General features: G+C 40.3%; 2 protein-coding genes across 4 annotated transcripts in view; one reads left to right on the plus strand and one right to left on the minus strand.

The window, feature by feature from the left end:
* kcnh6a (potassium voltage-gated channel, subfamily H (eag-related), member 6a) overlaps window positions 1-17,335 on the plus strand; it is a 51,197-nt gene extending 33,862 nt beyond the window's left edge. The window contains exons 7-17 of one of the 3 annotated variants that reach the window (XR_006927820.1): window positions 957-1,382; window positions 2,504-2,921; window positions 4,097-4,296; window positions 5,335-5,587; window positions 7,006-7,199; window positions 7,359-7,455; window positions 8,186-8,449; window positions 8,962-9,151; window positions 9,300-9,528; window positions 13,111-14,062; window positions 16,575-17,335. Coding sequence is in view for 1 of the 3 variants with exons in the window: in XM_046865826.1 (XP_046721782.1) it covers window positions 957-1,382; window positions 2,504-2,921; window positions 4,097-4,296; window positions 5,335-5,587; window positions 7,006-7,199; window positions 7,359-7,455; window positions 8,186-8,449; window positions 8,962-9,151; window positions 9,300-9,528; window positions 13,111-13,314 (2,475 nt within the window). In the remaining 2 variants the exon portion in view is untranslated. Of the gene's footprint in view, window positions 1-956; window positions 1,383-2,503; window positions 2,922-4,096; window positions 4,297-5,334; window positions 5,588-7,005; window positions 7,200-7,358; window positions 7,456-8,185; window positions 8,450-8,961; window positions 9,152-9,299; window positions 9,529-13,110; window positions 14,519-16,574 lie in introns of those variants that run through there. The other 2 variants (XM_046865826.1, XR_006927821.1) reach the window with 2 other exon arrangements.
* Window positions 17,336-19,676: 2,341 nt separating this feature from the next.
* dcaf7 (ddb1 and cul4 associated factor 7) lies at window positions 19,677-25,580 on the minus strand. Its single transcript, XM_046865832.1, has 7 exons — window positions 25,040-25,580; window positions 23,551-23,709; window positions 23,362-23,473; window positions 23,016-23,134; window positions 22,151-22,360; window positions 21,949-22,066; window positions 19,677-20,772 (listed from the first exon to the last, which is right to left on the minus strand). Exons 1-7 carry the CDS (start codon window positions 25,175-25,177, stop codon window positions 20,600-20,602), a joined length of 1,029 nt encoding a protein of 342 aa, XP_046721788.1. The 5' UTR covers window positions 25,178-25,580; the 3' UTR covers window positions 19,677-20,599.
* Between the last annotated feature and the right edge of the window lie 1,365 nt (window positions 25,581-26,945).

The following is a 26,945-nucleotide window of genomic DNA, read 5'->3' on the forward strand; positions in this document are numbered from 1 at the left end:
AACCTGTCATCATGGGATTGTAGATGTGATTTGAGATACGGATCCTTAAACTGCTACATGCCTTGCCATTTCATTTTAATATGTAAATTAAAAAGTCAGAATGTGTGTCTGTGTTTGTGTGTTGTTGCTTAGCGTCCTTGTTGAAACGCAAACTCTTTTCCCAGTATGAGTTTTGGACAAGGTTTTCGTCACAGATGTTTCTCTGTTTGGCTGCATTAATCTGTCTCCTGCTCCAAAGTGCACATCACATGATGCTTCCACCACCATGTTTCACTGTAGTAACTGGTATTATCCAGGTGACTTGCTGTTTATAGAGTGCTGCAGACATGCAGGTTCTTTCGTATCTGCACAGGACCTTCAGAGCACTTTGGGGGTCATTTGGGATTTTTCTTAACTAACAGAACGAGATACTTTTTTCCAAGATGGCCGGTTTAGGAGTTCAACTCATGAGAGATTCAAGGTTGTTCTAGCTTTGCTCATTCTGAGATTATTAAAACCAGTCACCATGGAAAGCTTTAGAAATTGTTTCGCTTTGATCTAAGGCTTTCCAAGATCCACAATCTGATCATAATATATATCGCTATCCCATCATCTTTATCTCCCTCTGTCTCACTTTCTTTTTCTGTATTCAATATGTCTTTCATATTTATATTTATTTCATATGTCATATTGCTCTCATTGGATTTTTCACTTTTTTTCTTTTCTCTCTCTTTCTTTCTTTCTCTCTCTCTCTCTCTCTCTCTCTCTCTCTCTCTCTCTCACTTTTTATCTCTTGCTTATTGTCTCTCTGTATATCTTCCTCTATTGACCTGTGTCTATTTCTTTTATTACTTGTAAGCTCTTTCCTAATTCCAGCAATCAAATATGGGTGCTGATTTATTAGCAAAACCTATTCATTGGTCAAACTTTAGATATTATTAAGAAGTTCTCTGCTGAGTATGTGATGTGTGTTTTAGGTGTTGTCTCTGGGAGCAGATGTTTTGCCCGAGTACAAGCTGCAGGCGCCGCGCATCCACAAGTGGACCATCCTGCACTACAGCCCATTCAAGGCCGTATGGGACTGGCTGATCCTGCTGCTCGTGCTGTACACCGCCGTGTTCACGCCGTACAGCGCCGCTTTCCTGCTCAGCGAGCACCAGGACGAAGGCCGCATAGACTGCGGCTACACCTGCAACCCGCTCAATGTGGTGGACCTTGTGGTGGACGTAATGTTCATAATCGACATCATTATCAACTTTAGAACGACCTATGTGAACCGCAACGATGAGGTGGTGAGCCACCCGGGCCGCATCGCTCAGCACTACTTCAAGGGCTGGTTCCTCATCGACATTGTGGCCGCTATCCCTTTTGACCTGCTCATCTTCAGATCGGGCCCTGACGAGGTGAGAGGAACCGGATGAGAATGAGAATGTGGAAAAAGATAAAAGTGAAGATTTGGTGAAAGGATTTGTGTGTGAAAGATGAAAATTGAATGGCTAGTTTTGGTTATTCTCCGGAAACAACCGTTTCACAAAATCGTCTAGTGAATTGGGTGAATTTTGTGGACAGGGCCATGTTTACAACTATTACAACATCACATCTTCTGTCTGTATACATGTGGAAACTGAGAGTCTCCTCGGTTACTGAAGTTTTGGGAGAGGAATGTTGTCCCATATATGCCTAATATAGGATTCTAGCTGCTCATGGCACACAGGTACACTCCCATGCCAGCAGAGATGCAGCTTTTTGAACTGAGCTCCAGGAACAAGCCAGATAGTCCCTCTCCTCTTTAGTCCAGAGGACGTTGTGTCCAAAATTTAAATTTGACCACAGAACAGTTTTCCACTTTGCCTCAGTACATTTTAAAAGAGCTTTTTCTCAGAGAGGATGGTGGTGTTTCTGGATCATGTTCACGCATGCCTTCTGCTTTGCCAACTGTATTCACAGACAGTAATTTCTGGAGGTGTTACTGAGCCCATGCTGTGATTTCTATTACAGAAACATGACTGTTTTAAATGCGGTGCTGCTCGAGGGCCCAAAATCACGGCCATACCATATTGGTTGTCACCCTCGTCCCTTGTACCTGAAATGATGAGATATTCAACTGTTTTGCAATTTTATGTTGAACATTGTTCTGAAATTGTTTCACAATTTTATAGACATATTGGTGAAGCTCTGCCCATCTTTACTTCTGAGAGACTTTGCCTCTCTAAAATATACTATTTATACCAAATCATCTTACTGACCTGCTGTCATTTAACCTCATTAGTTGCAAAATATTTCTCAACTGTTTAATTTCAATACTTTTGTGTTGCAGCCATCAAATTCAAAATGACTTTTTTATCTGCCTCAGTTCAAACCTTTAATATCCTTTCTATGTTCTATTGTGAATAAAATATGGGTTACGAATTTGCAAATTATTCATTTTATTTTACATATTACACCGTGTCCCAACTCTTTTAGGAATTAGTGTTGTATTATTATTTGCCCTTTCTAATATCCCTGCCTGAAATTTCTCCCCCAGCCCCAGACCACCACTCTGATCGGCTTGTTGAAGACAGCGAGGCTGCTGCGCTTGGTTCGCGTAGCCCGGAAACTGGACCGCTACTCGGAATATGGCGCCGCCGTCCTCTTCCTGCTCATGTGCACTTTCGCTCTCATCGCCCACTGGCTGGCCTGCATCTGGTACGCCATCGGGAACGTGGAGCGCACGGGCTCGAAGCGTGGAGAGGCCCTGAGGATCGGCTGGCTCGACAACCTCGCCGAGCAGATCGGCAAACACTACAACGATAGCGACGCTTTATCCGGACCCAGCATCAAGGACAAGTACGTCACCGCTCTGTATTTCACCTTCAGCAGCCTGACCAGCGTCGGCTTTGGCAACGTCTCCCCAAACACCAACCCGGAGAAGATCTTCTCCATCTGTGTCATGCTCATCGGCTGTGAGTAGACCATCAACTGCTCTCATTACAAACTTATTCTGAGTTTAATGGAAAATTATTAGCAATGGACTGGTGTGAGGACGTGATCACAGCCAGTTACGATCACAGCCTGAAATTTCCCATAACAGCATGTCCTACTGTACATCCCTCATTAATACCCCAGGAACCTACATTTAACGTTCTAGAACAGCCATGACACCAAAATGTCTTGTCATGCTCCTCATCAAAACTCCTTCCAAATAACTTAAACTGTTGGTGCTTGTGCAGATTGAACATCCAATTCCACACTTCATTTGCTGTTATAATAAGCTCCAATCTTCTGAGAAGATGTTCCATTAGATTTTGTGGATTTGTGCTCATTCAGCTACAAGGATGTTAGTGAAGTCTGGTACTGATGTAGGTGAGGTGAGGAGGGCTGGAGAGTATTCAGTGTTCATATTTATCACGTTCAATAGGGTTGAGGGTCAGAGATCTATAGCAGAAGATCTTCCATTCCAACCAATGGAAAGCATATCTTCAGAGCTGGCTTTGTGCACAGGGCTTTCTTCATGCTTGAACAGGTTCGGGTTTGTCCCTAATGAGTGATCCAGTGGCGAATGTGGCAAGGAAGCACTTTCCTGAAATGTTATGAGGAAGAAACTTTGAGAGGAACCAGACTCAAACAGGGATCCATCCTCATCTTCATCATCAAATGTCCATTTATTACAGTTCCATCAATGTTGAGGTGCCTGAAGGCAACCTGTTGGTCCTGAGCCATTGTAGTAGTCTGTTGATATAATTTCAGTCCAAATGCATCCGCAAAGTTCTTGACTCGCACAGAAACTTCAAGGATCTTTATTATTATTATTATTATTGTTTTTTTTTGTTGTTTTTTTTAACACAATTATTAATAAACCTCAATACATTTTATGCTACTTCGTTTTTTTGTAGATTGTGCAGGTTGAATGTTGTGGAATGCTGTGGCTGGGAGAGTCGGGTGTCCCAATACTTTTGACATTTTGGAACGTCTATGTCTTTTTATTTTATATTAATGATCATATGTTTGCACTTGTTGAAGTTTATTATTTATTATTCATTTCCTCATGTATTATTCAACTCTATCACCAGTGTGAAGTCTTACTTTCTCTCTATCTCTCTTTATTTCTTTCTTACTCCCTCTCTCTTCCCCTCTGAAGCTCTGATGTACGCCAGTATCTTCGGAAACGTGTCGGCCATAATTCAGCGTCTGTACTCGGGGACGGCACGTTACCACACGCAGATGCTGAGGGTCAAGGAGTTCATCCGCTTCCACCAGATTCCTGGAGGCCTGAGGCAGAGGCTGGAGGAGTATTTTCAACACGCCTGGTCCTACACCAACGGCATCGACATGAACGCGGTGAGGAGATCCATCCGGAGATCACACCATCACACTCGTCCATCTCTTACTCATCATCTGTTCATTTCAAAGACAATATTCTTCCTCAATTTCTTTCTTTCTTTCTTTCTTTCTTTCTTTCTTTCTTTCTTTCTTTCTTTCTTTCTTTCTTTCTTTCTTTCTTTCTTTCTTTCTTTCTCTTTCTTTCTTTCTTTTTCCTGCCTTCCTTTCTTTCTTTCTTTCTTTCTTTCTTTCTTTCTTTCTTTCTTTCTTTCTTTCTTTCTTTCTTTCTTTCTTTCTTTTTCCTGCCTTTCTTTCTTTCTTTCTTTCTTTCTTTCTTTCTTTCTTTCTTTCTTTCTTTCTTTCTTTCTTTCTTTCTTTCTTTTTCCTTTCTTTCTATCTTTCTTTCTTTCTTTCTTTCTTTTTCCTTCCTTCCTTCCTTCCTTCCTTCCTTCCTTCCTTCATTCATTTCTTTCTTTCTTTCTTTCTTTCTTTCTTTCTTTCTTTCTTTCTTTCTTTCTTTTACATTCTTTCTTTCTTATTTCCTTCCTTTTTCCTTCCTTTCTTTCTTTCTTCTTTCTTTCTTTTTCCTTTCTTTCTATCTTTCTTTCTTTCTTTCTTTCTTTCTTTTTCCTTCCTTCCTTCCTTCCTTCCTTCCTTCCTTCCTTCCTTCCTTCCTTCCTTCCTTCCTTCATTTCTTTCTTTCTTTCTTTCTTTCTTTCTTTCTTTCTTTCTTTCTTTTTATATATCTCTCTGTCTCTTAATGTTGTTTGGCGATTGCACCATCACACTCGTCCATCTCTTCCCGTTTCTTCTTGTTTGTCTGTTTATTTGAAAGACATCACTATTCTATTGTATGCTTTTATCTTCTTTTTTTTGTTGTTTTTCATGTCATCTTTTGGCTTGTTTTTCTTTTTTCCACCACTTTTTTTCTCTGTCTGTTTCTTTTTTGCTGCTTCTTAACTGTCTTCGTGCTTCTTTCCCTGTCTGTCTGTATCTGTGTCTTTCTGCGTCCTCATCACATGTCTCCTGTCTGTCTGGTCGTCTCTTTGTGTGCAGGTGCTGAAGGGTTTCCCTGAGTGTCTGCAGGCTGATATCTGCCTGCACCTGAACCGCACGCTGCTGCAGAGCTGTAATGCGTTTTGTGGAGCGAGTAAAGGCTGCCTCCGAGCTCTGGCCATGCGCTTTAAAACCACACACGCGCCGCCGGGGGACACGCTGGTGCACAGCGGGGACGTCCTCACCGCCCTCTACTTCATCTCCCGCGGCTCCATCGAGATCCTCAGAGACGATGTGGTTGTCGCCATTTTGGGTACTGGAGTTGCTCTTTTTTCGTTCAGTCGCCATTCCTGAAAAAATAAAATCACGTCTTTATCTTGCCTTTTTTAAAGACCTCGGCTTTTTTCTGTATCGTTGCTTTTTTTTGCTTCACATTTTCTTGCTATTCCTTCTTATTCATCCAATCCTGTCTTTTTTTTCATTTTTATTTATATATATATTTTTTTTATCTTCTTTCTCCTCAATCCTTTTTATTTCTTTTTTTTATTTCAAATGTTTTTAATTTCTCACCTTTTTTGGTCTTTTTTAAGATCCAGTCTCACAATTGAGTTCTTTTTCTGTATCTTTTCTTTTTTCCCACATTTTCTTGCTATTCCTCTTTATTCATCCAATTCTGTCTTCTTTTTAATTTGTATTTATTTATTTATTTACTGTTTTATATTCCTTTGCCTCAATCCTTTTTATTTCTTTTTTTTCTTTTTTCCCCAAACTATTATATATATATATATATTTTTTTTATCTTCTTTCTCCTCAATCCTTTTTATTTCTTTTTTTTTTTTCTTTTTCCCCAAACTATTATATATATATATATATATATATATATATATATATATATATATATATATATATATATATACAGTATATACACAATACACAGTACTTATATATATATATATAATTTTTTTTGTGTGTATATTGTTTATACAATTCTAATAATTAGATCAACATTTATATTTATATTTATATTTATATTTATATTTGGTGCTTTATTTCCCCATCACTCTCATATGCACTATGGGCAAAAGTTTGTGGACACCTCACCACATAAATATTTGTGCTTCTTTTGAAAATCTTATTTCATATTTCGTCTTTATTTGCTCTTATAATAATCTCCAATCTTCTGGGAAGATGTTCCACTACATTTTGTGGAGATTTGTGCTCCTTCAGCCACAAGGGTTGTATTAATTAGTAAGTCAGGCACTAATATAGGTGAGGTGAGGAGGCCAAAAGGTGTTCAGTAGCATTGAGGTTCAGAGTTCTATAGCAGGAGAGCTTCCTGATACATGGAAATTCATGGAAAGCACATCACATGTCCCAATACTTTTGTCTGTATATTGAAAGTGTATTATTGCATGTGATATTATTTCATTTTATCAGTTTCCTCTTTTTAGAGCATCAACCAAAAAATCCACAAAACTTACGTTTGAATAATAAATATAACAAAGTGTGAACCTTCATCCTGACAGCTTTCTTTTCTTCCTCTGTTCCATCTCTGGGTTGTCCTGCTGATCCGCAGTGACGTCATTCGCTTCTGCCTTATTGAACACGCGATATTGATCATGCTGTCAGCACTATTTATAGATTAAAAACCCATTTAGTTCTTTCTCATGTGAACTCAATTCAATTTAAATTTGTTTCATTAAATTTGTATCATTTCTTTCACACTCTCAGGTAAGAACGACATCTTTGGCGAACCCATCAGCCTGTACGGTCGCCCCGGGAAATCTAGCGCAGATGTCCGGGCTCTTACCTACTGCGATCTGCACAAGATCCTGCGGGACGATCTGCTCGAGGTCCTCGACATGTACCCTGATTTCTCCGACAGCTTCTGGACCAACCTGGAGATCACGTTCAACCTCCGAGATGTAAGGGCTTAGTGTTTTCCGTTAGTGTGTGTACCTGGGGAGGAAGGTCAATATGCAGAGATGTGTGTGTGTGTGTGTGTGTGTGTGTGTGCGTGTGTGTGTGTATATGTGTGTGTGTGGGGGCAGAGTTTGTAAGTTACTGTAGCTTGTTTGTATCAGGCAGACAGAATTCTACAGCCAAACCCTGATGAGGAGGCAGACTGCAGCTACAGGCGAGAACAGCACAGGAGAAACTCGCTCCATCGCAATAGACCAGGTAAAAACGCAGTGTGTGTGTGTGTTTCTAAAACCCAACAAATTAGCCCATGCACAGTTCCATTAATTAAATCCTGGAAGATTTAATTAATGGCACTGTGCATGGGCTAATTTGTTGGGTTTTAGAAACACTGCTGATATTTTTAAAGATCTATATCATCTACCTACTGGCATATGTTACTTCTTTGCATCTCTTTAAGCTCTTCTTATACTTTTACAGCATTTGACATATGCCCTTAATCAGAGCAACTTTATTTTTTATTTTTTATAATTCATACAACTGAGTCACTATGGGGTTCAGGGATTTGCTAAAGAGCCCAGGAGGGGCCACTTGGCATGGCTTTGATTTGAACTTATGACCTCGGATCCAAAGTCCAATGTCTTAACCCCTAAGTACCACCTCCCCCATATACAATTTGCCGTTGGTGAATGATTTGCCCAAAGCAGTTTGAATCTGAGGTGATTTTTGACTTTCCACACCAGAGGTTGACAGATCGCATCTTTTTTCTTTCATCATATTCTATAATGTGTTTCCTTTTGATGCTAGTGAGTGCGTTAGCATGACGCGGTTTCCAAATCATGTTTTTTTCTGCTCTTTGTCAGATTTTGCAAAACCGACAAATCAGTTAAAGGTTTTAACTTCTGATCAGAAGGTCATGAGATCAAATCCTAGCATCACAGCATCTGTGTTTAATCCTGATGATATTTGCCTGTGCTCTTGCTCACTTCAGACGGCACGGATAGAGAAGACTCTTGCAAAATTCTCCAGAAATGCAACTCCGTGGGGAACCACAGGGAGGCGCTCTTACAGTTGCACTGGGACGAGCTGTGCAGCAGCGGGAGCGCCGTCTCTTTGCCCAGTGAGGATGAGATGAAACACTCGGGGCCTGGACGGGGAGGGGTGGTGTATTCTCCAGATGTGAGGGAGTACGTCCCTACTGTGGTCAACCTTCTACCCACAAGCACAGGAGAACCGGAAGATCATCCATATTCAGGTAGAGAGAAAGAGAGAAAAGACAGAAGGATGGTATGTGTTAGGAAAGTGATGCTTCTCTCGATACTGATGAACAGTTTGATGTTCTAAAGAACATGTTAAAGAACCAAGAAATAAATTCTGAGAATCTGCCACGCCTTCTTTACTGAGACTGATGGATACAGAGGCCACACCTCCTTTACTGGGACAGGCATACACTAAGCCACACCTCTTTCACTGAGTGATATGCATAGAGGCCATACCTTCTTTATTTAGACTAACATGCAATAAGACCACAACTCCTTCATTGAGATTAATGGACACTGAAGCCACACCTCCTTCATTGAAATTGATGCACACTGAGGCCACACCTCCTTAACTGAAATTGACCTGCACACAGACCACACCTCCTTCATTCACACCGATGTACACAGAGGCCACACCTCCTTTCTCTGTTTTTTCTTGTTTTCCTTTGTAATTCACTTAGTATGTCTCTCTGATGTGTCTCTCACGGTGTGCGTTCTTGTGTATCAGACTCTCTAAATGTCTCTGGACTGTACGGTTGCTGGTCCGAGCGCAGGCCGAGTCAGTACCCTGAGACCCGGAGACGCTCGTCCCCGTCAACACGCGGCTGCTATCATCATAACCAGCATGGTGCACATGACGAGGAGAGACCGAGTGATCTTCAGTCCCGCCTTGAACTTCTGCAGTCTCAGCTGAACCGGTCAGACACACACACTTGCACACACATTATTGCTAATAAATAGCTAATGTTTTATTTTTCCTGCTTTGTCTTTGCTTACTGCTTGTTGCTCATACTGTCCCTATTTCTTGTTCCTGCCTTCTTTTCCTTCGTTGCCTCTCCGCTGTAGACTGGAGACTCGGATGACGGCTGACATTAACGTGATCCTGCAGCTGCTCCAGCGACAGATGGCCCAAGTGCCACCTGCTTACAGCTCGGTGTCTCCAACCCCGGCGCTCCATCACAACGCTTCTTCAACCGACCTGTACGAGGCTCCGATATTCCCCCCTGGGACACCCACCACTCCTACTGCACACATCAGAGAACCGACACACACCTCCTCCTCCTCCACCAACAACGTGAGTTTTAGCAAAGTGTGCTAACTTGTTCCCTGAGGTTGCCCTTCTTGTGTAGAAGCGACGAGGGCAATTTTGCTTATTGGTATTGATCCCATTCCGCATTTAGTCCCTATTTATGCTGGAACAGGTTTCAGGTGACGGATACATTTCATGCTACAGCCTCCAAAGACGTCCTGTCCAATTGTGTGCCTTTAACTTTGTGGTAATTTATACGGAAGAACCTCGTATGGATGGAACAGGCAGACATCCCAATACTTTTGTTCATATTGTGTATTTCAGTAGACATGGTAGCATCATCAAGTATCTTTTTGTTGCTGTAAAAACTAAAATCTTAGATGTCGTCATACGTAGGGATCAATTATGTCGTCAAATATCAAATCTTTGGATCAGACTTGCTGATAACCGATTAATTCAATTCAATTTTTAATTGTATCGCACTTGTAACAATGACCATTGTCTTAAAGCAGTTTTATACAGAAAATATGGTGATAAAACATTTATGATCTTTAGATGATCTTTATACAGTGAGGAAAAAAAGTATTTGAACACCCTGCTATTTTGCAAGTTCTTCCACTTAGAAATCATTGAGGGGTCTGAAATTGTCATCGTAGGTGCATGTCCACTGTGAGAGACATAATCTAAAAAAAAAATCCAGAAATCACAATGTATGATTTTTAAACTATTTATTTGTATGATACAGCTGCAAATAAGTATTTGAACACCTGTCTATCAGCTAGAAATCTGACCCTCAAAGACCTGTTAGTCTGCCTTTAAAATGTCCACCTCCACTACATTTATTATACTAAATTAGATGCACCTGTTTAAGGTTGTTAGCTGCATAAAGACATCTGTCCACCCCATACAATCAGTAAGAATCCAACTACTAACATGGCCAAGACCAAAGAGCTGTCCAAAGACACTAGAGACAAAATTGTACACCTCCACAAGGCTGGAAAGTGCTACAGGGAAATTGCCAAGCAGCTTGGTGAAAAAAGGTCCACTGTTGGAGGAATCATTAGAAAATGGAAGAAACTAAACATGACTGTCAATCTCCCTCGGACTGGGGCTCCATGCAAGATCTCACCTCGTAGGGTCTCAATGATCCTAAGGAAGGTGAGAAATCAGCCCAGAACTACATGGGAGGAGCTGGTCAATGACCTGAAAAGAGCTGGGACCACCGTTTCCAAGGTTACTGTTGGTAATACACTAAGACGTCATGGTTTGAAATCATGCATGGCACGGAAGGTTCCCCTGCTTAAACCAGCACATGTCCAGGCACGTCTTAAGTTTGCCAGTGACCATTTGTATGATCCAGAGGAGTCATACAGGAAAACAATGTGGTCAGATGAGACCAAAATAGAACTTTTGGGTCATAATTCCACTAAATGTGTTTGGAGGAAGAAGAATGATGAGTTTCATCCCAAGAACACCATCCCTACTGTGAAGCATGGGGGTGGTAGCATCATGCTTTGGGGGTGTTTTTTCTGCACATGGGACAGGGAGACTGCACTGTATTAAGGAGAGGATGACCGGGGCCATGTATTGCGAGATTTTGGGGAACAACCTCCTTCCCTCAGTTAGAGCATTGAAGATGGGTCAAGGCTGGGTCTTCCAACATGACAATGACCCGAAGCACACAGCCAGGATAACCAAGGAGTGGCTCTGTAAGAAGCATATCAAGGTTCTGGCGTGGCCTAGCCAGTCTCTAGACCTAAACCCAATAGAGAATCTTTGAAGGGAGCTCAAACTCTGTGTTTCTCAGCGACAGGCCAGAAACCTGACTGATCTAGCGAAGATCTGTGTGGAGGAGTGGGCCAAAATCCCTCCTGCAGTGTGTGCAAACCTGGTGAAAAACTACAGGAAACGTTTGACCTCTGTAATTGCAAACAAAGGCTACTGTACCAAATATTAACATTGACTTTCTCAGGTGTTCAAATGCTTATTTGCAGCTGTATCATACAAATAAATAGTTAAAAAATCATACATTGTGATTTCTGGATTTTTTTTTTTAGATTATGTCTCTCACAGTGGACATGCACCTACGATGACAATTTCAGACCACTCCATGATTTCTAAGTGGGAGAACTTGCAAAATAGCAGGGTGTTCAAATACTTATTTTCCCCACTGTAAGTGTAAGTTTGTACGTAATGAGTGAGCTGGTGGCGACTGTGGCAGGGAAAAACTCCCCGAGATGGCATAAGGAAGAAACCATGAGGGGAACCAGACTCAAGAGGAACCCCATCCTCATCTGGGTGGCACCAAATGTCCATTTATTACAGCTAAATGATGTTGAGGTGACGTGATGGTGATCAGATGCAAACTGTAGTCCTGAGTCAGTGTAGCAGACTGTTGACATTACCTAAGGTCCAAATCCATACTTAAAGCTGAGGATTAATCAAACGATTAATTTTTAATTTCAATTTATTTTATTTATGGCATTTGGCAGATGCCCTTATCCAGAGCAACATACATTTATCTCCTTCATACAGTTATGGAGTTTAGGGCCTTGACCAGGGGCCCAGGAGTGGCAGGTTGGTGTGGCTGGTACCTGAACATTGGATCCAAAATCAAAACTTACAAAATGTAAAAAATGAACAATTACAAAATAATTAATCATTATATAAGTCATATATTAGAAATAGTAAATATAATTCAGCGCTCTGTGTGCAGCATGCAGTCTCACGTGTAAAGACAAACAGCACGTTGCATAAGTGACTTGCCTCTAGATGCCGCTCTCGTAATGACACTGGACCTTTTTAGCTGCTACAGCAACGGACGCAACCCGGAAAAACTATCTAGATGGATTTTTAGTCCCAGCAATCAACGATCGGTGCGATTAATCAGCAAAACCTATGAATCGGTCGACCTCTAATTAACATCAGAAAATTGCTTAATTGCTGTCTTCAGCATTGTGTTAAAAATTGCTGTGAAATTGAGACGTATCATATAAGCTATGAGCAAAAGTATTGGGACACTTGACTTTTCCAGCCATATGTGCTCCTTCTCCAAACAGTTCCCACAAAATTGAAGGCACACAATTGTATCAGACCTTTTTTGGAAGCATGAAGCATAACATTTTTCCTTTGCTTGTACTAGGAATCCTAAACCTGTTCCAGCTTGACAGTGCGCCTGTGCACAAAGCCAACTCTATAAATATATGCTTTATGAGGAAGATCTTGAGTGGCCTGCTATAGAGCTCTGGCCTTAACCCTATTGGGATGAATTTTTTCAAGCTGACTGCACCACAGACATCTGCAACTCACCTACATCAGTATCTGATGTTACTAACAAACTTGTATGTGCACAAATCTTCACAAAATATATCCGAACACCTTCCCAGAAGAGTGGAGGTTCCTATGAGAGCAAATGGGGACTAAATCAGAAATCATGTAAAATCTTATGATCAGGAACAATGATGAATGATACAATAATAGTTTTAATAAATAAAAAAGAACAGGAATATATGTTTGGAAAGTTCTTGATGAATTCCATGTGATGGAAACATTCGAGACAGACAGAAAGTCTCAATACTTTTATTAGCAGCAGGGTATTTACTAGAATCCTCTCTTCTTGTCCTACAGAGTCCTGAGTCGGACAGCCCTGACCCAGATTCCCCATCCATGTCCCCGAAGACTAACCCCAGTCTCAACGTCCCTCAATACCTGCATCCGCATCTCAGTCTGCGTTTCCTGTCTCTTCCTGAGCACCTGGAGAGCCTGAACAGCCTGGAGGACACATCACAGACCCAAAGGCACCTGTCTGACCCTGGGCTCCCGGGCAGCTAGAAACCCGGGCGTTTTTCACTTTCTTCTTATCTCGTCACCTCTGGGCCATGTGTGTCCAAAATTAGCTCTACTCAAGGATAGCTGGGACGGGACCAAGCCACAGTCCTCCTCTTCCTTCTCCTCCTCCTCCTCCTCTTCCTGTTTACTTCTTAGATCACATGGAGACTGCGAGCTTCAAACGAGCAGGAAGCTGCTCCAAACGGACCCAGGGTTTATTTGCATCGCGTAGCTGAGATCCAGACACATCAAACACTGCATGGGTTTCACGTTGCGAAGGAAGAGTTGGTGATATTCATGCGTAGGGCTGCACCAATCCGATGCTGAGTATTGGGTTCAGGGAAATATCTGATGTGGTATCAAAAAGTTTCAAAACATGCCAGCAGATGGCAGCACAAGGCTGCACGCACAGTCACATGGAGCACCGACTTTCACAAGTCAATGCGCTCCAGTGCTATTCTGACCATGTGCATAACCACGTCTGCTATTCTGACCACGTGTGAACCCTCTCACACACCAGTTTCTCGCCTGAAACAACACAATCTCACTTCCAACTCGCCAGATTCGGCTCCTCCGGACTGCACCCTCTCCCCGAAGATCCATGATAATCCAGTTTGCTGTTTCGACACCATTGCAGTGATCCAGCGCGAATAGCAGAGGGTGCTTCGAAATGAAGATGTCCAGGACACATTCCAGAAGTGGCAGGAACGCTGGGAGCGCTGGATTGCTGTGCTACGAGACTATTTTGAAGGTGATTGTGTGTAAACGTAGATAAATAAAATATCTTTTATAAAGTTTCTTGTAAACAGAGCGAAACTTTTTGATACCACCTGCTAGACAGTAGGACGATTTCCTTCTCGATGGGGTGATGGGTGAATTCCGATTGTGAGCGATTTCCGATTTTGTGACTGCAGGTCACAATGAAGGACATAAGTCAGAAGAAAGAGAAATCGAGAGCGTTTACCCTCAGCTTTTTAAACACTAATTATTAAACCATTTGGCGGACATCATTACTTCATTACGAATTTATTGCGACATTAAAAAAGAGGAATGAAATGAAACAAACTAAGATTATTGAGCATCTCAGAGTGAATGAAGGAAGCCACCGAAACAGGAAGTTGTGTGAAAAATCTTTTTTTCCATTTTCTAAAAATATTGAAGGAAACCTCCACCCTGAAACACATTAAACATGATTATATTGATTGAAGTTTTGTAAGTGATTCTGTATTCCTGTCATTCCTGGAAGATCCTTCAGGTTTCAAAAGAGCAAGACTTTCTTTCAGTCGCCGCACGTCCAGGTCATGAGTCAGTTGGAGATGAAGTCTGTATCTGACTACACCATGATCAGCAGGGGGTTGAATGGCATTGTGGTGGGAAATGTGAGAAAGTCAGGAGTTTCCATCACTTTGTAAAAGAATTCAAATGGTTTATTTATATTTATATTTAAATACAAGAATATAGCGAGGTGAATTTTGTGTAAATTTGTAAAAATATAGTACACCGTATCACATTTATAGTGAGTGCATGTACTGTACAGTAGCGTAGCCTATGCATAGTTTCTCGCTTGAAGTCCTGTGACATCAAAAAAGAGGCGGGGTTAAAGATACGCCACCGCATTCTTTACTTTCTGTACTGTATTAACATTTTACTTCATTTTATAATTAATCATTATATTTTTATTAATAAATTTCATTGTTTCAACATAAAACTCCATAAAAACTATTCCCCCTTTAGGTCTATACATTCAGTTTTTTTGGTTGATCGTGGTATCGTGAGAGATCAGGAAAATCAGCCAAACTAATTAGTTATGTGGCAACACAATTCCGCGATAAACCGGGGGCGCCAGATTCCAACCACGGTAAAGCTGGGGATTAATGCATATATATATATATATATATATATATATATATATATATATATATATATATATATCGTTTTCAGCTCCTCTCTCTCTCTCTCTCTCTCTCTCACTCTCTTTGTCTCTCTTGCTTTCTTTCAACATTTCTCTCTGCTTTATTCATTCCCTTGTTCTTTCTCTCTTTACCTGTCAGTTATAATGCTTCTTTTCTCCTCTTTTCCTAATTCTCTTCCTTTCTTCTATTTTTCTCTTCCTTTCTTTCCTTACCTCTTCTCTTCCTCTTTTCTTTTCCTTTCTTTCCTTACCTCTTCTCTTCCTGTTTTTTTCCTTTTTCTTTTCCTTTTCTTTTCTTACCTCTTCTCTTCCTTTCTTTTCCTTCTTCTCTTCCTCGTTATTTTCTTTTCCTTTCTTTTCCTTTCCTCTTCTCTTCCTGTTTCTTTTTTTTCCTCTTCCTTTCGCTCCTTAATTCTCCTTTAACTTTTTCTCTTCTCTTTCACCTTTTACTTCTCATACACATTTCCTTTCCATATTTTCTTTATTTATATATATATATATATATATATATATATATATATATATATATATATATATATATATATATATATATATATATATACGTATATATATAAAATCATTTTAATCGTTTCTTAAAAGTTGCTCATCCACACTGAAAAGTTCAGTTTAGACCTCTTTATTATACAAGGTAGGTCCAAAAATATTGGGACAACCAACTTTCCACCAAACTGTTACCACAAAGTTGGAGGCAAATAATTGTATAAGAGTATAAGATAAGAACTAGGAGACCCGAAGACACAAAATTGGAGACCCAAAATCCCCAAAACGTCCTATTATTGTTTGACTCCTTTATATTATCGTCCTGCAGCTGTCTGGAGTCCAAAAGTATTGGAAAACCTGACTATTCCAGCCACATGTTCCATAATTCCTCCCAACAGAGTTTTAAGCTGACGGTATCGGAAGTTTGTAACCCCGTGTTGATACAGACTTCAAAGCATTTTTGAACTTTGCTCTGGATAGCGGCGTCTGCTACATACCGTAAACATAAATATATGGTTCTTCCTCACACACAGTTACTGGTACATTAATGTAGCAGATCCAAAATCCAGTGGAACATCTTCCTAGAAGAGTGAAAGTTATTACAACAGCACATGGGAACTAAATGAGATGTTCCAAAAGCTCAAACTCTTTTTCTTTAGAACTTATTAAGCAAAATAATATATAATAGTTATGTACTAAAGCCATGGTGCTTCTTTATTTCTTAACTTGAACTCATTATAAGGTCAACATTGAGCTCTGTTATTTATAGACGTACTTGTTATTCAGTTATTTTGGTTAAACTCAGTGTTGGGTTTCGTCTTGTTGTCATGGAGATTTTTTCCCCACACAGATCCCAGGCAAGGTGTAATACCAGGGACTGAGGAATACAGCATGAGCAGGACATGACTGTATGTTTAAACAAAGGCCTTTTGGGGGCGCTCATTAGCAGCTCGGTTTTCATATCTTTTAGGGCGTTGAGGAAGACGAGGTCTGATTGCACATGTTTGATTTGGTGTTGTATGTTAAGTGTCTTCACCTTCAAGCACTGAGATTAACTTGAACTAAATTCTTCAGAATTTACAAGGAAAGAAATAAGTGAGGAGAGAGAGAGAGAAAGAGAGAGAGAGAGAGAGAGAGAGAGAATAAGCTAAGCAGATTATGAGTGACAGAGCAAAAGAGAGAGAGTGAGGGACAAAATGACAGAACAGGCAAGGAACAGTATGCAGGAGAGAAGGAATGAGAGAAAAGAAAGAGAATAAGCGATTAAGAGAGAATGAGAGGAAAGAGAAAAGAGAGGACAAGATAGAGAATGAGGGAGAGAATAATCTAAGGAAGCGTATGGGGAGAGAGGGAGGAGAGAGAACAAGCAAGGGAGAATGAATGAGTGAAGGAGAGAATAAGCAATTGAGAGAGAATGAGAGGAAAATAAAGAGAGAATAAGCAAGAAGAGTATGAAGGAGAAAGCGAAAGAGAAATTGTAACACGAGTAGTAAAGAGTGGAGGAGAGAATAAGAGTGAGGACAGAATACGAAAGAGAGAGAAAGAGGAGAAATGAGGAAGGAAGAAGAAAATGAGCAGTGCAATAAGTGAAGGAGATAAAATGAGAGAAAAGAAACGAGGAGAGAGAATAAGTGAGTAAGAGGGTGAGCGAGGAACAGGTAAAAGTGGAAGAGAGGGTGAGGAAGAGGATGGGGAGAAATAAGGGAATGATTGAGAGAGTATGGACGAGAGAGCAATGAAGGAAAGAAAATGGAAGAAATAAGGGAACTGCAGCAGAGAGAGAGAGAGAGAGAGACAGAATGAGCTAGAGAATAGATGAGTGACAAAAAACAGGAGAAAGAAAGGAGGAGAAATGGAAGAAAGAGGAAAAGATTAAACAATGAAATAATTGAAGGACATAGAACAAGAGGGTAAGAGAGAGAGCGAGAAACAATTGAAGGAGAGAATAATCAAGTGAGAGAGAATGAGATGGAAAGAGATGGAGAAAGGACAAGAGGGAGAGTATAAGTGCCAAAATGAGGGAGAGAAAGAAAGAGTGAGAAATAGGGAGAGCAGTAAAGAGAATAAGGGACAGAGGGAGAGTAACAGAGAGAGTGAATGAATAAAGGAAAGAGCAAAAGACAGAGAGAATAAAAGATTAAAAGAGTAGGAGACAAGAAAAACAAGAAAAAGCAATGGAATGCGTGAAGGAGAGAGCAAAAGTGAGAAAAAGAAATGGGGGAGGGTAAGAATGAGAGTGAGAAAATGAAAGGAAGAGAGATGAAACAAGGAAAATAGAGGGAGAGAGGACAAGTGAGACAAAATGTGTGAAAAAGAAAGAAAAAGTTGGAGTTGGAGAGAGCTGGGAGCATCAGTTAGCAGCTTCTCTCCCTCACTTACTTTCTCTCAACATGTCTCTCTGCTTTTTTATTCCCTTGTTCTTTCTCTCTTTACCTATCAGTTATAATGCTTCTCTTCTTTTCCTAATTCTCTTCCTCTTTATTTTCTTTTTATTTCTCTCCTTACTTCTCCTCTTTAACTGTTTTCTCTTCTCTTGCACCTTTTACTTCTCATACACTTATTTTCCATATTTTCTCGTTCACCTTTTTCTCTTCCCTGAGAACTCAGACCCAGTAAGCAGAAATCTCAGGGCTTGTCTCAGTGTAGACTCATTATTTTCTCACTTCTGATTATAGTGTGTGTGTGTGTGTGTGTGTGTGTGTGTGTGTGTGTGTGAGAGATAAAGATTTTACTGTGTATTTAAAGTGTCAGTATGATTTAAATGTAGTGTGTGTGTGTGTGTGTGTGTGTGTGTGTGTGTGTGTGTGTGTGTGTGTGTGTAAAAGAGGGAAAGAGACATGAGGACACTATATATTGAAAGATGTCTGAAGGATGTGAATAAGAATCAGATTCAACCCAGAAGCTTCTTCTCGGACTTTTAACAGTTCACAAATTAATAAAGCAAAAAAAGAAAATTGTTTTTCTTTGTAATAAAAGATTATTTATAACATCACGATGATGAAATCAGAACCGTTTGCTTTATGACTTTTACATTTCCCTCCTGCAGGTGTCCGATTTTGAATTCAATCTCGGAGAAAAACCTGGTTATTATACAGTCCAAAAGTATTGGGACACCTGCCTTTTCCTGCCATGTGGTTCTTCTCCAAAACTCTTAAATTTTTGCCTTTACTTGAACTAGAAGACCCGAACCTGTTCCAGCATGAAAATGCCCCTGTGCACAAAGCTCAACTCCATGAAGATCTGCATTACACATGGGTTGGAGTGGAAGATCTGCCTGCTATTGTTCTCCAAACCGCTGACTGCACCCCAGACCTCCTCATCTCACCTACATCACTACCTGACTTTACTAACAGCCTCATGGCTAAATGACTCACACAATTCTTGACAAAATCTAGTGGAACATCTTCCTTTCTTTCAACAGGAAATAAGGACTGGAATAGGAGGTCCAAAAAGGAGCATATTAACTCGCCAATCTTATGGTCAGGTGTCCAGGACTTCTAATCAAAAGGTGGAGTTCAAATCCCAGCACAATCTAGTTGCCAATGCTGGGCCCTTGAGCAAGGCCCTCAACTGTATAAATGAGAATTTTGCTAAATTCTGCTAAAATGTGTGGATGAGGAAAAAAAAAAGACTATCAGACCTGCGTGGAAGAACAATGCAAGTTTATTAATAGAAAAAAAAAAAAAAAAAACAGGGCACACAGATCACAATACACACTCTTTCCGAAAGAGGCCGAAGTTCTCCTGGTCCACACGTGTTGGTGAACGGACGGTAAAGAACGGCGAATCCGGATGCAAAAAAAAAAAAGTTAAATTTACGCCACGGACGTTCCGCCCTCTAGGTTATTTATAATATTTATATATGTATGTACATCTCTTACATCGAGCACAAACATGCTTTTAAAAAAAAAACAGGAGTTCATCAATTTTGAATGATTGGGGGGGAAAAGGTCTAGTTTTAATTTTGTTTATTTTGTAACACACATTCGTATGAAAGAAAAAAAATCTACTTTCCTAGTGCTCCAGTTTAGTGATGTCATGATCGTGTTGCTATGGCAACCAAGCGAAACAAGCTACTCCCTTCCCTGATGGCTGTGAACAAAGTGAAGGGTTTTTGAGAAACTGAAACATGTTTGGGGAACGTTTTGAGGAAAAGCATCAGCACCGTATTGGTAAAAAACAAAACAAAACAAAACAAAAACACTATTCCTTACGGTCATGATGCGCGAACGCATGGTCGGAAAACTTCTAACACAAACATGGCACCTTTGTGTCTTTTTTTTTCCTTTTGCGTTTTATTATAAGCTAATTACAGATCAGTGCTGCTGCTCGGTAACTAGTTTTCTACTTGAAATGCGGGATGCGTTACACTAAGCAACATCGCATTTAAAAAACAAAAAAAAAAAAAAAGAAGAAAGAAATGAAAAACAAGACAAAGAAAACCCCGCTCTGGTCTGTGAACGCAGAACGACTTAGAAACACCGTGGCAGAACAACTTCACTCCAAACTGAGGGTCCGAGTGGCTCGAACACGTACTGATCAACACTTCATGATGTACAAATGAAACCACACACACACACACACACACACACACACACACACACGCACACGCTCAATTATGCACCTATAAACACATTCACTCACACACATACGTACACAATCCCATAATCCTGTCCGTTAGCCGAGTCCTCCTGCCATCTCCACTCCTTTGCAGCAACACAGAAACCAGACCCCGGCTCCCGCGCCCACTCGAGGTCTGGCTCCTGCGGCGGCTCCGTTGTCGTGGCTCTCGCTGGGACTGGCCCGGCTCTCCGTGGTGGTGGTGGTGGTGGTGGGAGAGCTTGGGGCAGCAGCAGCGGCGACCTCGGCGGCGCTGTTAAACACGCAGGATCTCCAGGCAGTTGTTGTAACAGATGGCGATCCAGTCGGGTTGAGTGGACGCCCACTGCACGTTGTTGATCTCGCCCTCGGCCGTGTAGGCCAGGATTGGGTCCTCGATGGCGCGTGGCATCTGCTGGATGTCCCAGATCAGGGCCTGGTGATCGTCCGCTATGTAGGGGGGAAAAGAGAGAAAAATGGGGGGGTAAGAAGACATGAGAAGATACTAATCCATTTTCTTACCTTAATATTAAAGTAAAGGGGGTAAAAAAAGGGGGCTTTTTTGATTTGCCCTTATAATTTCCTTCACTCTTCTGGGAAGATGTTCCACTAGATTTTGGAGTTTGCTTGTACATTTGTGTTCATCAGCCACAAGGGTGTTAATAAAGTCATGTAGGTGAGGAGGTCTGAGGTGCAGTCAGTGTTCATTCAAAGGTGTTCAGTAGGGATGAGATCAGAGCTCTATAGCAGGCGGCTCACGATCTTCCTCTCCAAATCATGTAAACCAGATCAAAAAGCTCACTTTGTGCACAGGGGCGTCGCCATGATGGAACAGGTTTTGGGTTTCCAAATTCAAGTGAATGCAATATTTTATTATAGCGCCATCTAAAGACGTCCTGTACAATTGAGTGCCTCCAGCTTTGTGGTAAGAGTTCGGAAAAGGACCACATATAGCAGGAAAGTTCAGGTGTCCCAAAACTTTTGGCAATATAATGTACATGACCCCTGAAGCACAAGAGGTCTAAGGGCCTTGCTCAAGGGCCTAAAAGTGGCAGCCTGGCAATAGGGATGTGTAAACCAGAGCTTTAGCCACTCCTCCATTACGACAAGTGATGATGTCTTACGACTTCCTCCAGCTTTATTCTGAGGAGTTTTGAGGTCTTACACGTGTTATAAACTTCACAGGCTAAATAAAAAAAAAAAAAAATTATATACAGGTATAAAATAATGTTATTAATAATTAATAATTGGCTAATAATAAAATTATTTAATTAATTTTTTTTATAATTTAGATTTGAATGTAAATTATATTCAGAACTAAAAGACATTTATCTATTACATCAACTGTAACATTTTTTACTACACAGGCAATTTTAATTTGCTATCATTTGAAAAACAATATATTTTGAGTATTTATTTATTTATAAATAAAAGCCTGTGCTTTTACAATACATTTGGATAAAAGGCATATTTAAGTCCTAATTCTTTCACATGTTTCTTTTTTATTAATATCAAATTTAAATATGAGTTCATCAAATGTTCCATTTTAAATAAAAAAACAACATTTCTCGTTGATTTTATTCATACTGTAATTCTGTATGAATAACTGTAATATACTGTCTATACCTGCAGTACAGATGTGGCAGGAGGAGTGAGGGGCCCAGGCGATGCCGTTCACACAGGCGCGGTGGTTATTGAGACGAGCTACAGGTGTGCACGGCACACGCACATCCAGAATGACCACCTGAGAAAAAACACACACATTAACATCTTTCCGATTGATACCTCCTCCCCCCCCAAACCATATCCCAACCGCGCGTGAGGTCACCTCCATGCCGTCCATCGCCATGGTAGCCAGGTAGTTGGGGTCCTGCTTGTTCCAGCAGAGGCGGAGCAGTGGGTGGTGCTGAGGATCCTCGTAGATGATGGTGCTGTGCTCCAGGTGTCGCAGGTCGAACATGCGCACCGAGCCGTCCGCTCCGACCGACGCGAACATGTCGCGGCCGCCCCCTGCGCGGCTGAACGCGATGTCGTACACCTGCACGTGCACACGCACACACGTTACGCTGTAAACACACTAGGGACGTGCATCCGCGTAAATGCATACATTTGCATAGTGTGATCCGATTTCCGTTCGATTTATCTGGGGCTGCGGGAAACGAGGCGTTAATAACGCGTAAATGCAAATTCATTCCAGCGCCACTGATTTTCACTTTCGTTTGAGCAATTTTATTCAAAATATAAATAAATAAATATAAAAGAGGCAAAAAACTAAAATGTCCTCTATTTAATCAGATCTAAAAAATATAATCATAAATTTTAAAATATTGTAAATCACTAAAGATTTGTTTTACCGGGTCTCGAATCGAGCAACAAAATCCACCGTGCTGCAAATAAAACCGTCCGTGTGGAAACATAGCAAAAAAATTCGACAGCAAATTATCAGTTCACTTAAGCGCCGTCTGACTTTTAGAGTATGGCTCTTTCACAAACACGCCTCTGTAACGCAAAAATAAAAAGAAAGAAAAAAGATGAAATAAAACCAGACCTTCTTTTACTGTTCTGTCTGAAGGAAGATGCAGCTCTACCTCTGCCATGTTAATCTCTATGTAAATCGGGGAATTTTAAACCCCTATTATACACGTAGCAACAGCTGGGGAGTGCAGCGTCCTGAGCAAACCATGTTGCCTCACCTCTTTGTCGTGGGCGATGAGCTGCGTCTTGACGTGTCCGGACACCTGGTTGACTCTCCCCAGCACCTGTCCTGTCTCCAAACCCCAGATAGTGCAGGTGGTGTCAATACTAGAGGTGCCTAAAGGAGCATGAAGACACATATACTTTACATTAGAAGGTTTCCGTCCACCATCTAACCAACTCTAAATAACACACTCTCTAACCAAAGGTTTGTGGACACCTGAAAATTTTTTAACAATTAGACCTCCACTCTTCTGGGAAGTGCTGAATACGGCTCTAATTGTTTATAATAAATCTGAAAAGCCATGGATGAGATTCTCTGGATGTGTCTGAACTGAATCTCACCCAGAAGGTTGGGATCCACCTCGTTCCAGTCGAAAGAAGTCAGAGGAGCACAGAAGTCCGAGTTCTTGTTGTTGTTGAGGAGGCACTCGAGGCGTGTCTCAGTGTCGTTTACCTGAGAGAAAAAGAGCGAGAGTGAGAACAAGTGCACAGGGAGAGAGAGAGAGAGAGAGAGAGGTGAAGGACACACACCCTCCAGATACGAAGGTAATCTCCGCTGGTAGCCAGCAGGTCCGGGTAAACGCCCTTGGTGTCTGGGATCCACATGATCTTGGTGGTGGGGTACGGGTGATCGAACGTGTTCCTACACACAAACTCGCTGCTCTCCTCATCCAGACCCACAAGCTGCACCTACACACACACACACACACACACACACACACACACACACACACACAATTTGACAGTTAAAACAAAGAAACCTATAACACTGTTGTAAAATATTCTATAATATATAACAACTTTATTACAAAAATAAATACAAATAATTATATATATTTTAAATAAAGTATTTATAAAATATAAAATATCATTTATGTTCATAAATATTGATAAGAATAAAAAAGACACAAATTTAAACAAACTAAAACGAACACTCCAAATAAATACATTTCAAAAGAAGAAACACGTTTAGTACAGAATGAGTCAGGAAAACATTTTTATTATTATTTATATCATAAATCTATCCATCCGTCCGTCAGTCCGTCCATCCGTCCGTCCGTCCAGTCCAGAAAGCATTTCATTGGATGAGCACAAGATCGGTAAGGAAAACATGTTTAATCCTCTCTCTCTCTCTCTCTCTCTCTCTATCCATCAACCTATTCATGCAACGCCCACAAAACATATATAGAGTCCAGAATTTTACAAACAATCTATTCATCCATCCATCCATCCATCCATCTATCCACTTAAGACACACCCAAACTTTAAGGGGGCGGGGCCAATAAGGTTTATTTATTCATAGGTCGAACACAGCAATAGTACAGGATGAGCCAGGAAAAACATAATTAATCATTTTATGGCTTTATTTATCTATATATCCATCCATCTATCCATCCATCCATCTATCCGTCTGTTCATAAAGGACATGCTCATATACAGAATAGAAACCATTTAATTTGCTCAATACAGCATTAGATCATTCCTATATCCTGGATTAACTGTTCTTTCTTTCTATCTATCTATCTATCTATCTATCTATCTATCTATCTATCTATCTATGACACGCCCACATGGTAAGGGGGCGGGGCCTATAAAGTCTAGAAAGCATATCATTCGCTAAACACATCATTAGTACAGGATGATTGAGAAATAAAATATTAAATAAATTTTACCTACTAAAAGTGACGAACTATAAACATTTACAGTAAAAATAAATCCAAAACTTTGTTTACATTTTTTTTTTTTTTATTATTTATAAAAGTCGGGGTCAATAAAACCACAGGACGCTTTGAAACACGGTTATATTTCCGGGTCGCTCTAAAGATGATTATTTACATTAAAAAAAGACAAATCTTCAATAAAATTAGATTATAGTTGCATTTTAAAGTCACAACACACAAAACCAAAACAAAAACCGAGCTCCAGGTTTCCTCCATTTCAGAGCGGATTTGAGACTGGAGAGTTTTTTATTTGTATTAAATATGAATTAAATGTTTAATAAAGAGATTTGAAGGTTTACCTTGTTGTTATATTCCTCCACGAAGCTGCCCAGCGCCAGCCGAAAGCGTTTATCAGGCCGGACGCTCCAGTTCATGGCGTACACCGTCCACGGAGCCTCATATTTATAAATCTCTTTCCTTTTACCGTGTAGAGACATGATTCAGACCAAACAAACAAACAAACAAACAAATAAACAAACCCCACCGACACTCAGAGATGTGGGGAGAGAGAGAAGGAGAGCGAGAGGAACAGAGGAACCCAGGAACCCGTTCCACGCTGCTGTTTCTCCTCCAGACAAAGCGACTGTCAAGAACCGACACCGAGCTGCAGATCACTAAAGGCGCCTGAGCGGCCGCGGCCTTCTGCTTCTTCTCCTTCTCCTTACTGCCGGTTCACACCGAAAACACTAATGTCCACACATTCTTCTTCAACATGGAGCTTTTCTATCAGATCACTGATGCGATAATCAAATCATGAGGCTCTTTATTTTTGGATTCGCAGCAGGAGACCGAAGCGCGAAGAGGATTTTCTTTTCTGTCGGAGGGGATTTTCAATATAAAAGTCGCGACCTGACGACAAAAACAAAATGTCCTGTTGATGATCGAAATTATTATTATTATGATCATGTGTATTATTATTATTATTATTATTATTAGTAGTAGTAGTAGTAGTGATTATAATCATTTTATAATATTAGTTTGTTGATATGTTTTTCCTGACTTTATAGGCCCCGCCCCCTTACCGTATGGGCGTGTCATAGGCAGATAGATAGATAGATAGATAGATAGATAGATAGATAGATAGATAGATAGATAGATAGATAGATAGATAGATAGATAGGCAAGTGTAATAGTAGTAATTATAACTTTATATTAATAGATTGTTATTAATGATATAATCTATAATGGATAGATAGATAGATAGATAGATAGATAGATAGATAGATAGATAGATAGATAGATAGATAGATAGATCTATACCACTGATCATAACCATTAAAAAAACTCTTGTATTATAACATATAAAGGTAATATTTAATGGTGTAATCCTGAACGGTGTAAAACTGAACTTTGTAAATAAAAATAAATAAATACACCAGTCACATGTCACATGGAGGAAATCAATGTTGTTAATGTTATGGAGGTTGTGTTACTTAAACCAACAAAGATCATGGTGTCTTCCTGAAACACTTAAACAAGCACTGTCCAAGTCTGCGTTAATAAAAAAAGTTTGCGAAGTTTTTAAAAAGTTCAACAGATTTGAAGACTGATTTATATTAAGTTTGTAATCTAGCGTACAGTGTAGATTTATTTATTGCTACAGACTCTAAACACTTTTGTACGTCGCTCTGGATACTTCTAAATGCCACAAATGTACATGTAAATGTCTTTCAAATGTAATCAGACGTTATCAAAACGTTATAAATCTGATAAGTTCAAGTGATATGAAATGAATTAAAGCCAGCATGCTGTTATAGGAAAATAATCGACACCGGGATGTTGTGTTACCCGAATGACTCGATGTGATGGATTATTTTAGCAGAACAGAACATTACAGTTACTGTTATTAACGTTTATAAAATAAGTTTGTTAATGTCTCTGTCTGATGCTATTATCGGACACTGATTATTTCTTAATTACATTAGACATAAAGCTCCAGAGTCAAGAGAATAAAAAGCCAAGTGGTATCTCAGTGGACTTCTAATCGGAAGGTTGTGGGTTCAAATCCCAGCAGCACCAAGATGCCACAGCTGGGCCCATGTGCAAGGCCCTAAAAAGCATAACTGAGATAACTGTTAGTCGTTTCAGTGTAAGGCGTCTACTAAATGCCGTAAAAATAAATGTGAATAAATAGAAATGAAGAAGAAGAAGGGTTTGGATTCCCACCATATCACCTGCTGATCAATTACATCTGAGCTAAGGGGA

Source organism: Silurus meridionalis, chromosome 14, assembly GCF_014805685.1.
Source record: "Silurus meridionalis isolate SWU-2019-XX chromosome 14, ASM1480568v1, whole genome shotgun sequence".
NCBI lineage: Eukaryota > Metazoa > Chordata > Actinopteri > Siluriformes > Siluridae > Silurus > Silurus meridionalis.

Bases quoted from the DNA above. Each gene is read 5' to 3' on its own strand.
- dcaf7 (XM_046865832.1), bottom strand. From the start codon at position 25,177: ATGTCTCTACACGGTAAAAGGAAAGAGATTTATAAATATGAGGCTCCG. The intron at 23,710-25,039 runs GTAAACCTTCAA...GTGTGTGTGTAG, and splicing joins TGGAGGAATATAACAACAAG to GTGCAGCTTGTGGGTCTGGA. The intron at 23,474-23,550 runs GTGTGTGTCCTT...TTTTTCTCTCAG, and splicing joins ATTACCTTCGTATCTGGAGG to GTAAACGACACTGAGACACG.